The sequence below is a fragment of the Cynara cardunculus genome (genome assembly GCF_001531365.2).
Source record: "Cynara cardunculus var. scolymus isolate 2C chromosome LG 5, CcrdV1, whole genome shotgun sequence".
NCBI classification, from domain to species: domain Eukaryota; kingdom Viridiplantae; phylum Streptophyta; class Magnoliopsida; order Asterales; family Asteraceae; genus Cynara; species Cynara cardunculus.
The window spans coordinates 1,341,898-1,354,616 of NC_037532.1; the positions used below are offsets into that span (position 1 = coordinate 1,341,898).

The following is a 12,719-nucleotide window of genomic DNA, read 5'->3' on the forward strand; positions in this document are numbered from 1 at the left end:
AGTAGTGTGTGTTGGAAGGTTTACTCTCTGTTCTCTTCCATATAGCAGAATACTTTCTTTAAGGTCGAAGGCACCACTAGTTTCAGCGAAATGCAGCTTCCAGTTTATTCCTAAAATCATAAGACCTTCTTTGGAACCTTCTATGATATATTATACTTATTGAATATTTATTGGAAGTTTTAATAWATATTAACATATACTGTTCGGTTTGGTTGACATGCTAGTTTCTCAMTAGAAACCGTTAACTAAACTGAATTACTCAACTTTAAAAGCTTCAAACTGGCCAGCCGMGGGAATTTTCGAACTCCCAGATTGCTTCAGTTATGTGGTATAACTCCAATAAAGACCAATCAAACTTTTGAAATCTTTTTTCCTTAAGATTTTTTCCCCTTCCAAGAGGAGTTCTTGACTTCTAAGACTTGGGTGGAATATACAAAATTTCCTGAACGACATTTTCTTCTGRAAGTTTCAACATTTTGATTCATTTGATATGTTGTATGTGATGAAGGATCATGTGAGAATAGGAGTTAAGGTGAGAAGCGWAAGAAGGRWYYKGRMCCYTKRWYMWTTWTAAACTCACCCCCACCTCATGAATTGCGCTTSTTACGGGAACTGATCCGGTGGATCTCGGTGCATCTCATTAGTGTTGATCTTCAATYARGATTGATCCAAGGGTGGAGATCCTTTCTTACCCTTCTCACCATWACTTCCATTCTCACCGGAACCCAACCCTACTATATATTGGTACCTTTGTGATTTTCTTCTTGATTTCACTTTGCATCAGTTCGAGTTGAGACTGGAGTTGAAGAAGGGGACACTGTAAGCATGCATTATGACCCTATGATTGCTAAGCTTGTAGTATGGGGAGAGAACCGCTCTGCAGCATTAGTTAAATTGARGGATTCTTTAGCCAAGTTTCAGGTATATTGCATTACCGAAATTTTACCGCAATTAGKTTAAATGATTMTCTGTTTCACTGGCTCTGTTAAAAACTTGTCTACTCTGATGGGGGGTGAATTTGCTTTTCTGTGAGGTGTTAGTAATCAGTCAATGTTTTAGGAGCAGATATAACTAGTGTTGCTTCCCCCAATTAAGCTAATAATTGTATTACCTCTATGCATTTTTATGCTTCAACAGCAATGGCACTCTTGTCTGAAACTAGTTGGGATGCATCCTCATCAGGGACAGGTGATGTATGTGKTGGCACGGGCCACTGCTTCGTCCCTCCGTTGTAGTCTAAAAAATGATAGGGTCATGAAAAGTGCCACCGTATCAATGTGCAGTGTGCCACCGTATACATTTTGRAACTACAATGAGGACACAAGTTTCCTTGGTAGAGTTGGTTTACAAGGCTTTTCTTCCACCCTAGACCTGAGTTCGAATCCTATTAGTGTCATTTTCGTAGTTTTTAGCTTTTAATTTCAGATCTATTATGTTTCTRAAAATGTTTTGCAATAGAAGACTTGAACACAGAACCTCACATATGAAAAGCAATGAACTAACCAACAGATCAATGATGATTKTGAAAGATATTCCTATATTTGTTTCTTATTGTCAAATGGTGCCACCACTTGAAAAAATTTCTAGGTCCATCTCTGCATATATTTACTTCAATCTTGCATAACATGTGATCAGTGGTGAATCCAGGAATTTTGGTGAYAGGGGGAGGAATTTAATCAACATGATATAAAATATAATAGAAGTTAGATAAAAAAAATATATAAATGAGAAACAACTTGCATTCTTCAAAGGAAATGGATCTGGATTTGGACTAACATTTAATTTGAGGGTCAGACTATCTTCTTAGTTCCCCCGGGGGGGGGGGGGGAGGGATAAGGTTAATAATAATAAAACTTATAATGTAATTTTTTTTATTGAAAACTCATGGGGGCAGCTGACCTCCTTCCTTCAAYGTAAATCCCAAAATGTGAACTACTTCCATTCTCGATGTGATTTGCATCCTCGGATTCTTGATAATATTGTAATATCTTGTGTGCCTGCTTTTGTAGGTTGCAGGTTTGCCCACAAATATCGAGTTTCTCTTCAAACTTGCTAACCACAAGGCATTCCAGAATGGTGAACTTGAAACCCATTTTATCGATCATTTTAAAGACGACTTATTCGTGACACCAAGTGATTCAGWATCAGCAAAAGCAGCATATGATGCTGCTAAATACAGTGCAGCGTTAGTAGCTGCATGTATTTGTGAAAAGGAGCACACACTATTGACGAAAAGTCCCCCTGGTAAACTTGGAGGCCTTTTTATTTCGGAACATTTGCATGCTATTCTCTCCATCCCAAAATAAATGTCCACAATGAAAATGGAACACAGTTACAAGAACCTATTATTATTACACTTTTTAATTAACTAAACGACACTTTTACCCTTACAAATAGAGAGAATATTTTTTCCCATCTTATAATTAAGGGGGAAATCAATTCAAATAGCCAATCCCATCAACCAAATTCACTTTTTAGCCACTTTTCAGAACCTCTTCCAAAATAGCCAAAGTTTACGCAGAAATTCGAATACTTATGCAGAAATTTGAATTCTAGAAAAAAAATTAAAGGAAAAAGATGCAGAAATTTGAATCTCTATGCGTAAGGATTTTTCGTAAACTATGGATAGTTGATGGATTGGCTATTTTTGTCAATTTTCCTAATTAAGGGCAGAATTGGAAAGTAGACACTTACTTTTAAAGGTTGACATTTATTTCGGGACAAACTAAAATAGAAATGTGGACACTTATTTTGGGATGGAGGGAGTACTTAAGAATAGCTACTAATATCCATTAATAAATGCATTTTAGGTGGGTTGGGTGTGTGGTATGCACATCCTCCRTTTAGACTCCATCATCATGCCACACGTACAATAGAACTAGAATGGGAGAACGAATACCATGATAACAACTCRGAGAACGTGACACTTWCCATCAGTTATCTGCCGAACGGGAATTATGTCATCAAGGTACCATCATATGAATGATAATTGGTTGAATTAACATCTTATTCTCTTTTCAATCTCGATAGCGTGTTTCAGTACTACATGCTTCAGCCAACGTTAATTCATTCAACATCATGCGAGAACAATTCAGTTTGCAGCCACAAGGGTTGTGGCGTAGTGGTTGAGGTCCAGGGGGATGTGATGGAATACCCGATCTGCCCAGGGTTCGATTCCAGGCTTACAGAACAGTTGTGGTCACTGAGTTTATCAGGGTTAATTTCTTGCAATCACAATTTGCGGGGATTAGTCCAGGCTATGGACACCCTTCCAAAAAAACAGCTGAGTTTGGTCAGAACGATGAGAACACCTGAGCCTTTAGATGAGCTTTTCATCTGATGGCACCGCATTTTTGTAAATAAATGGAACTTTGATGCATGGCTGTAAGGAAGACCGGACCTTCAACTACCTTCACCTTCAGTCACCTTTCATGAGTTTGTTAAAGTTTTTAGTCATGGTGATATGAGTATGTATGCGATGGTAATGAAGGTAGGTAGGTGCAAGTGTGTGAATGCAGGTGGCTGAAGGTCCAGTCTCCCTTGAAAAAGACGAAATTACCCCTCTTCAAAAACATGAGCGATTAGGTCCGTCTTCTCGAAAGAAATCTAGAGTTCCGAAGTGTTCTCACCAAAAAGAGGTTGTTYTCACCGGAASCCAACCATATSTAACTATGCTTRATACATATTTGCAGATGGGGGAAAGCAGCTTTCCTGCTCTTGAAGTCACYGTAATACACTTGAGAGACCATGATTTCAGAGTTGAGGCTGATGGGATAAGCAAGAACGTAAATCTGGCCAGTTATTTCAAGGTGCGCAACCTCTTTTTTCTATTCTCCCTATGAACTTAGCGTATGCATTTGGATGCCGTTTCATTACTGATTATGGTCCACTACAMTTTGGCCCGTAGAAATGTGTTCCTATATGATTTTGTAGTGCTCGAGTGATTTGAGTATTAATATAAAGATTAAAAGAGAAAGATGRCTAGAAGTGGGAATCTATAGCTAACGAGACCTAGGGTCTGTTTGCTAGCAGTTTAATGAGCTTAATGAGACTCAAATCTTATTCGGTCAGCTATACATGACTGTTTGGTAGTGGTTTAATGATATAGAAAATGGCTTATTTAGTAAGCCTTTAGGGGAGCTTTATGCAGAAATCCAAGTTGTCTTGAAAACTGCCCCGCCCAATTAAAAAACATGTTTATTCCATCTATAAAAAACCCTTACAAACAAAAACTTTCCCAAGCTATACAAACAAATTAATCCACACAGACAACTTTATCTATACAGGACTTAATGGAAAACCAACCAAACAGCACCTAGACGGAGGAAGGATTAGTGGGTTGGCAGTTGGATCGTTTTCTCAAGTTCTTTATATTTATCTATTTCCGTAAAAAAAATAGCAAGCTTCGTATATATTCTTGCACACTTTGCACAAGCCGGGGGTCTTCACGAGAACAATCGCTCTCGGCTCTAATATTTGGGAGAGATCACGTCTGCCTACATCCCACCCTCTCCATACCCCACCTTTGGGTGGGACATATTGGACGTGTTTGGTTTGGTTTGGTTGATTAAAAATCATTTTTTTAATGAAAGCCGAGTCACGTGGATTTTTTATGAAGCTGCTAATCAGTGCTCTTTTCTTGTTACAACTTGCAGGATAAAACTGAGCACATTCACATATGGCATGGTTCAGACCATCATCAGTTTAAGCAAAAAGTGGGGCTCGATCTGTTGGATAACCTTGAAACCCATCAACACCGAAATCATGAATCTGCAACCCATCCTCCAGGGACCGTCACCGCYCCCATGTCCGGTCTGGTCATTAAGGTTCTAGTCGAAGATGGAACGGAAGTCAAAGAAGGACAACCTATGTTGGTCATGGAAGCAATGAAAATGGAGGTTTGAAATCAAAACCATTCTACTACTTGCAATTAAATTCAGGATGCAAAGTTAATACTCCCTCCATTCCAAAATAAATGTCTTTACACTTTTAGGGAAAAGTCTTATAAACCCATCGAACTATCATGTTTTGAGTGATTAAGTCTCTAAACTATTTTTTTAGAACAAATAAATCCTTAAACTTTTTGAAATCGAACAAATAAATCCTTAAACTTACTAAAACCTAGAAAAACCCAATGAAATTTCATATTTTGAGCGATTAGGTACCTGAATATTTTTTTAAACGAATAAATCCTTACACTTGTAAAGCAAAAGCAATATATCATTTCTCAATCGATGTGTATAGATTAACAACAAAGTACAATAATCCAATAAACAATGAGTATATCATTTTCGTTATTCATTATTTATTTCTCATATTCAAATAGGAATAATTAGGAAATCTAATAATTATTTATTTTTCAAATTCAAGTTACAATCACAGGATCATAACAAACACCTGTGATTGTCATTTAAATATGAAGAATAAACAAGGATTAGTAAAAACGGTGTATTTTTTCGTTTTATTTATTTGTTGTACTTTTCTACTGAYTTGTTGATACATGGAAGAAAGGGTAATTTTCTTTCGTCTATTAAGTGTAAGGATTTACTCGTTCAAAAAATGTTCAGGACATAATCACTGAAAATATGAAACGGTCATTGAGTTTTTTCGGTTTTAGTAAGTTTAAGGATTTATTTGTTCAAGAAAATAGTTAACGAACTTAATCACTCAAAATTTGATACCTATATTTTTTAATCAACTAGATGACAATTTTACCTTTAACAATAGAGAGAATAATGAATTTCTCCGTCTCATAGTTAAAGGTAAAACATACATTTATTTTGGGGACGGAAGGAGTAATTCGATTTGAATTGGTTACTAATACTTTTCCAATTTTGTGCCCTTGGTTATCGAATAGCATGTGTTGACGGCACCAACCTCTGGCCTCGTTAGCGGGCTTCAAGTCACTCMTGGCCAACAAGTTTCTGACAATAGTGTTCTCTTCAAAGTCAAGGTTAGGCAAAGTTATTTATTACTCATAACCATGGCTTCAAGATTCATTGAAAATTATCATGTGATATTTTCTTGTTAACCCCCTCTACTTTTGCAAATTTGCTGGTCGACCCCCTTYCTTTTTCTGGTTTTGAGCATGCACCCTTTGTAGACGTGGCATACTGTTAAGTGTCCTACATTCATTGGAAGTAAATTCTAAGTCCCTCCAAGTAAACCGAACCGGTATATCCCACCTGGAGGTGGGGTCTAAGGAGGGTAAGATGTAGTCAGACTTGACTTCTACCACATTAGTGGGCAGACTTGTTCTTGTCATTTTATAGGTCATGGGCGAGATGTAAAAAAGCGGCCCTTGATAAGTAAGGAAAGGAATGTCTTTGGTACTATCATTTTTATCATTGTTTCACGTTTGGATCAACAATTAGACTGGACAGGATTGAGTGGAATAAAAATGCAGTTCTTTTGTGGAAGAAAAATCCGGAAAATGAGAAACGTAAGTTACTAAACTACCCTTGTCAAATAAAAACCTTCCAAACAATTCCTTCACCTGCCTTCCTTACTCTCGCCAGTCCCAACTCCTCCATTCATGTTCGCATACCAGACGCACCCTAACTGACTGTAAATAATTTCTCACTATGGTTTTAGTTGACTAGGCCCCATTTCTACCTTTTTCTCTATGCTATAATATTGGCTACCCCTTAACATTTGTTGGTTTTAACCGATGAAACAAACCAATTTGTTTGGACAGGCGGCATAACATGAAGGTGCATATAACCGTAACATACTACTGTGGTGATGCAGGAGTCGGTTCCAAATTCCCGCTTTGGAGGTAAAGACTTGTGTGGCTGTGTATATTATAGACTATAATCTATAATACATYTTCGTAAATTAACATTATCTCATTTAAACCATGTACACTTTCTGCTAATGTTTAGAATTATCGTTGTCCCCTTTAGCCTCTYGAATATGTTCAATATTCGATCCAAAAATCAAACCAAACTAATCCAGTATATCTCATTCAGAAGTAGAATCCACGAAATATGTGATGTACGAGGATTTGTCCTCTACAATCTACATCTAGTGGTTTTCGTGAAAACCCCTGGTAAGAAAATGTTTTGGCCTGGTGATTGCATCATTTCATGCTTGATCTTAGAGGTGAACATTTGCGGAATTGCGCACTTACGAATAAGCATAATCGGTCTGTTTTGTCCAATGGACTTGATATAGTAAACTTAAACCCCTTTTTGCAGGCTTGATGACTTTATTTTACCCAAATGCTATAAACGGGTTTGATTTGTCCATGGGCTGACAAATAACGAACCTAAAAGATCTTTTATATAAAATTATTCAAAATACATAATTTTTCCTAATAAAATTTAAAACTTAAAAATATGACAATGTACATAGCTTGGAAAAAAAAGTAGTTTCATAAAATAGGGGGCATGAATGTTTCCAAAACCACATGATTTGTAACTCAACAATTGACTTCACATACATTCTAATACATGTGTTTGACCATTGGTCTAATTACACATTTGCCCCTATGGTTTGAGAAAATTTTGGATCGGGTCCCTCAGTTGAAATAATTAGGAGGACGATCGCCGTGGTTTTAATTTTGTTACGGGTCAAGTCTCTCGTATTACCAGTGGTTAAAATCTCCTGTCAACTTGGAATAATTCTCATTTTTTACTGTGTTATAAAATTTGTAATTATTTCAAGGGTCTGTTTTCTCAAATTTTAAAACTCAAGAAACAACTTMTGGATCGTTTCAAAAAAACAACTTTGAAWAAAATAAAGTACGATCTTTTTGAACCGCTTTTGAATCAAACATGTGATTTTSTTTCCTCGGCCACCGTTTTCCCACCCTAGGTCCTTGAAGCCATTGTTTCCATCTTAGACTCACCATGCTTTGAGCTCGTAATAGGACTTCTCTTTGTAGTTGTAACGAGTTCAAATTCGTCGAAAAGCTTCCTCACCGTCCACTTMCTAGCCATCGTGTTTTCTTCACCCTCGTCCTCCTCATCAGCCAAACCCATAAATCACATCTTCTCCATGTTAGCTAATGGAGCTAGTGATGGGGTACGACTCTGGTTCAAATCAATCTCTTCCTTCTTATTTTTGCTTTTGCCCGAATTTTCCATCGATTTCGAAGTGAGTTGTTTCTTTGACAGTTGGGGGCTTAACGATTCCTTCTTCTTGATTGACTTCTCGATCTAGTTCCAAAGCTTCTCAACGTTACCCTCAATTCGCCTTTGGAGACGTTGGCCTTGGGAGGCTGCTTCTGTAGAACTTTTCAGGACCCAAAGACAACCATCGCTCAACACAAATWAAAAAAATCAAATAGATTAGGACCAACTCAACTATGTTTAATTCTGGGTTCGGTTTTAGCTTTTGGTTTTCCGTTTGGATTTAGTTTTTGTTCACGGAATCCATAGCAGATCTAACCTTAGAAAAAACCCTTTTCAACTCTTGGCTATGAAATCAACAAGGGTTTTTCCACTCATTGATTGTAATCCCTGATGAATTGCATTTTCTCTGGGGGGGTTTTTCCTTTCTTATTTGGTTTAGAGATCAAAGGTGTTTCTTTTTCGTCTCCTACTCGTATCCTTTGGAGAAATGAATGAATGAATCCTCTAAGTATAAGTTTATGTAAATATAATGAAGAGAAGTTAGTAGATGCCTGCGATGAATAAAGTGTTTGGTGTAAATGTTAATGGATACAAATCAGAGAGATGGCGCATCCTCTGTTTTCTTTATCTGGTTTTTTGTGGACTTTGAATTTGAATAAAGTGAGATCATCTGAGTTTGATGCTTGTTAGAATTTGTTCAGTTAGGTCTTATACATAAAATAAATCTTGTTCTAATTGAATGTTTGCCCATGCTTATATGTATAACGTCTTTTTGGATATGCATTTTAGGTTTGATTCTTGTTCACGAGAAAGAATGGGGAAGTTTCTTGTGTTTTTAAAACTAGCAAATCAGGTCCTTGAAACAAAAATTCAATATGTAAAAAAGAAAGAATATATTAAAAGATTGGTAAGACAAGCCCCTCAACAATTATAAATTTCATAAACACAGCTAAAACACAAAATTAACGGAGAACTTTAACGATTTTTAACGTGAGAGACTTGATCTATAATAAAAACGAAACCACAGTGASCGTCCTTGTAATTATTTCACTTGAGGGACCCAATTCACATTTTCACCAAACTATAGGGACGAAATTTGTAATTTACTCAAAAAATATTATTTTATGGTTGGTGCCTTTGTGGGCCTTGCGCGAAGGTGTAGAAATTAGAATAGACTTAAATACAATTTTATGTGTGTACGTGTGTGGGTGTCAAATGGCTTTGTGGGGCTACAAGTTGCTAGAATTTTATGAACAGTCTTCGTTACCCATCCCACTTCCATATATATAGAGAGAGAGAGAGAGGGAGAGGGTTGGGTTCATGTGGGACCAATAGTTTTTCGTGAGACTCGTAAGATCAATTTATATTTATTGATCAACTTTATAAGCTAATAATCTAATGATCTAAAGTTATATGGTGACAATTTTATGATTATTGAGAAGTCTCGTGGCAATTTTGTGATTATGAATGTTCAGATTGTAGATCTAATCTAAGGGTTGACAATTGGTTTTATGGTTCTCAGGAAAAACTTTTGGTCTCACATGATCCCAAGTCTATATATATATATATATATATATATATATATATATATATATATATTGTATGTACGTATGGTTTTTGTTTGTGAGCGTGAGAGACCATAAAGAAGTTAAGGTGAAGCATATCCAATAATTTCTTGTGGTTTGACATTTACTTGCTTTAATAATAATAATGAATTATTATTGTCAACTAGTTATATATATATATATATATATATATATATGTGTGTGTGTGTGTGAGATGACGTCATTGTATTCATATAAAAACCTTGACTAATTTAATATAACAAGTGTGGTTTGGTCTAATTTGACACCTGAAGTCACGAGGTCCCTTCAAATTGTGGAGAAGCCCCATATTGAATATATTGTTGGAGTTGCTATTTCAGTTACACGAAATCTGTACTGGAATAATCCCAAATYTCAGTATTATTYTAAGGCAAAAACTCGAGTWTTTAACTGTAAGATTCTTCTATCGTCTATACATAAAAAATGAAACAAAAATTACCTCTTGTAAATAGTTGTTTTAGCGGTCAAACTGCCACCTGTTCTACACCACTCGCTACCCCAACTCGTCCTCACCYGATTTCAACTTTTCTCTGTTTTTTTAATATATATACTTTAGCATTGCTGTTTGAAGAAAAAAAATCATTAAGTCTTTAAAATTTTCACTTATACAGAATGATTAAGTAGTCAGAACGATTAAGARACTCTCGTAGTATAATGCAAAATGAATATAATTGTTTGGTAATTGTTTGCAAGACGTTGAATAATTAAGAAAGACTTGTGAATGAATTTTATCTCTTTGACAGGGATAATAACARTTTTTTTAGGAGCTACTTTAGCTCTTGCTCAAAAAGACCATAGCATCGCCCTTTGTAACAATCAAGATTCGTAAATCAACAAAATCGTTTAGAGGGTTTTAGAATCATTAAGAGACAGTTTTTTTTGTCAAATAAAATTCACCTCTTAACAATCAGATATTGTCTTTTAATAAAACTATTAAGAGATAATCATACAACATTTAAAATGTGTCTCGTTATTTTAGAGAATAATTGCCATTATGATGATGTCATGCATTTAAATCAATTACTACTAAGAAAATTGCGACCAATCAGATAAAAACAAGTGGACATAAAATAATTGAATAAAAAAACAATTGACATTTTACAAATTAAATAAATAAATAAATAAATTTTGGAATGGTCGACATTGACGTACAAGGAGATACTTTTCCAATTGTCGTTTTGCGTAGATCCGAATGTCGTTTCCGTAGCGACGGTCCTTCCGATGTCGTCGCCGACCCACATTCTTCTATTACGCCACTTTTTTTTTCTATTTTCTATTTTATTTATTTGTCTTCAAAATTATGATTTTAATTAAATTTTAGGATAAATTAAAAGTAAAATACTTTAATTTGATTATTATTTTGTGTAATTTACTTTTAAAACTTTTATTTTGATATATAAGATTTAAAGTTTTAAACAATTAAATGCTCAGATAACCGGTTGAAGACTAATTTTAAATTAAAAAGATTCATGTCACTAATCACGTAAGTAAATAATACTGAGTTGAATATCATATCAACATGCTAACCAGTTAATTCTTCAACCGGTTAYTCGAGTACTTAAATGTTTAAAATTTTACATCATATGCACCAAAATGAAAGTTTTAGAAATACGTTATCTAAAATAGGAATTAAGTTAAAATACATTATTTTTTCATATAATTTACCCTTAAATTTATATATTATTTAGCAACAACTATTACAAAATTAATTAAAATCTTAACATTAAAGTATATATATATATATATATATATATTTTTAAAATGATATGAATTTAAAAAATTCTTATATTTATTTATTTATTTATTTATTATGTACATATCTTGTAGACTTTTTGCATTTTAATTTAAAAATCGCAATAAATAAAAATTCAAAGTTTGATTATTCTCTTTTGAAAATTCCCATAATTAAAATTAATAAAATTTCTATTAATAAAATAAAATCTTTTTTTCCAATTTTGATTTAAGCATTTTTATCAGAAATTCTTAAATCGAGAAAATAAAGAATACAATTTTTTTAAATTTAAATATCTCTGCAAGATTAATTACGAAAATATTATGAAATAACTGAAAAATAACAATAGAATAAAAAGAAGAAATAAATAATTCTAATTAATCATAAGTTTTTTTTTAATAGGAATGAATTACAAGTAAATAACTACGAGATATTTCACTTATAATATAACTCTGACATATCTATCTCTATTTTCACATTCTTTAGACGATAACAAACTTATCCTACAACAGAAAAATATTTTTTTTATTATGTTCTCAGAAGCTTTGGAAAAACTATTGAAGTTAAATGTGATTTTTATGAAAGATTTGGTTTTGATCTGAGAAAATTTTAGAAAATCTGTTGGAGATTACAACATTGATTATGTAGTTAAAATATTTCATACATTTAATAAAATATTATTTCTCTTTCACATACATTTAATTTTAAAGTTTTCTGATTTATAAGAATAAAAAAAATTACGTCTTTAGTAGTTCTTTAAATTTTAAACAATTAACCATAAAGGTGGTGCCTAATTGGTTTGAGCTTGACTCTAAAGGTCAAAAGTACCAGGAGGTCACAGGTTCAAATCCAAAGAGAAATAAAAATCCTCTTGTGACCACGGGGGTTCAAATGCGGTGACTGCGGGCTATCTGTAAAGCAGGTGGTCATCCTGAAATTAGTCGGCTCGCATAGCAGGTTGGATATCCAAGTTAATCAAAAAAATAAAAAAAATAAAAATTAAACAATTAAATAATAATTTTTCCATTTATGACAACTCAATATCTAAAATAAGATAAATATGTATCACTAACACCAAGTGATTAAAAGAATATCAATAATCAGGTAATTTACATTTAACGTATTTTAATTTGATTTCTATTTTAAGTAACGTACTATTAAAACTTTAATTTTGGTATATAAGATGTAAAGTTTTAAACATTTAAGTATCCGGGGTAACCGGTTGAAGCGATAACTTGTTATCATGTCGATGTGGTATCCAACTCAGCATTATTTGCTGAAGCATTAACCGGATACCACATCACT

General features: G+C 34.0%; 1 protein-coding gene across 1 annotated transcript in view; it reads left to right on the forward strand.

Moving 5' to 3' along the window:
* LOC112512154 (methylcrotonoyl-CoA carboxylase subunit alpha, mitochondrial) overlaps positions 1 to 6,904 on the forward strand; it is a 15,564-nt gene extending 8,660 nt beyond the window's left edge. The window contains exons 10-16 of the mRNA XM_025118012.1: positions 785 to 921; positions 2,010 to 2,244; positions 2,811 to 2,968; positions 3,693 to 3,809; positions 4,656 to 4,898; positions 5,858 to 5,953; positions 6,698 to 6,904. Coding sequence (XP_024973780.1) covers positions 785 to 921; positions 2,010 to 2,244; positions 2,811 to 2,968; positions 3,693 to 3,809; positions 4,656 to 4,898; positions 5,858 to 5,953; positions 6,698 to 6,706 — 995 coding nt within the window. The 3' untranslated portion in view covers positions 6,707 to 6,904. The remainder of the gene's footprint in view (positions 1 to 784; positions 922 to 2,009; positions 2,245 to 2,810; positions 2,969 to 3,692; positions 3,810 to 4,655; positions 4,899 to 5,857; positions 5,954 to 6,697) is intronic.
* Positions 6,905 to 12,719: the final 5,815 nt, after the last annotated feature.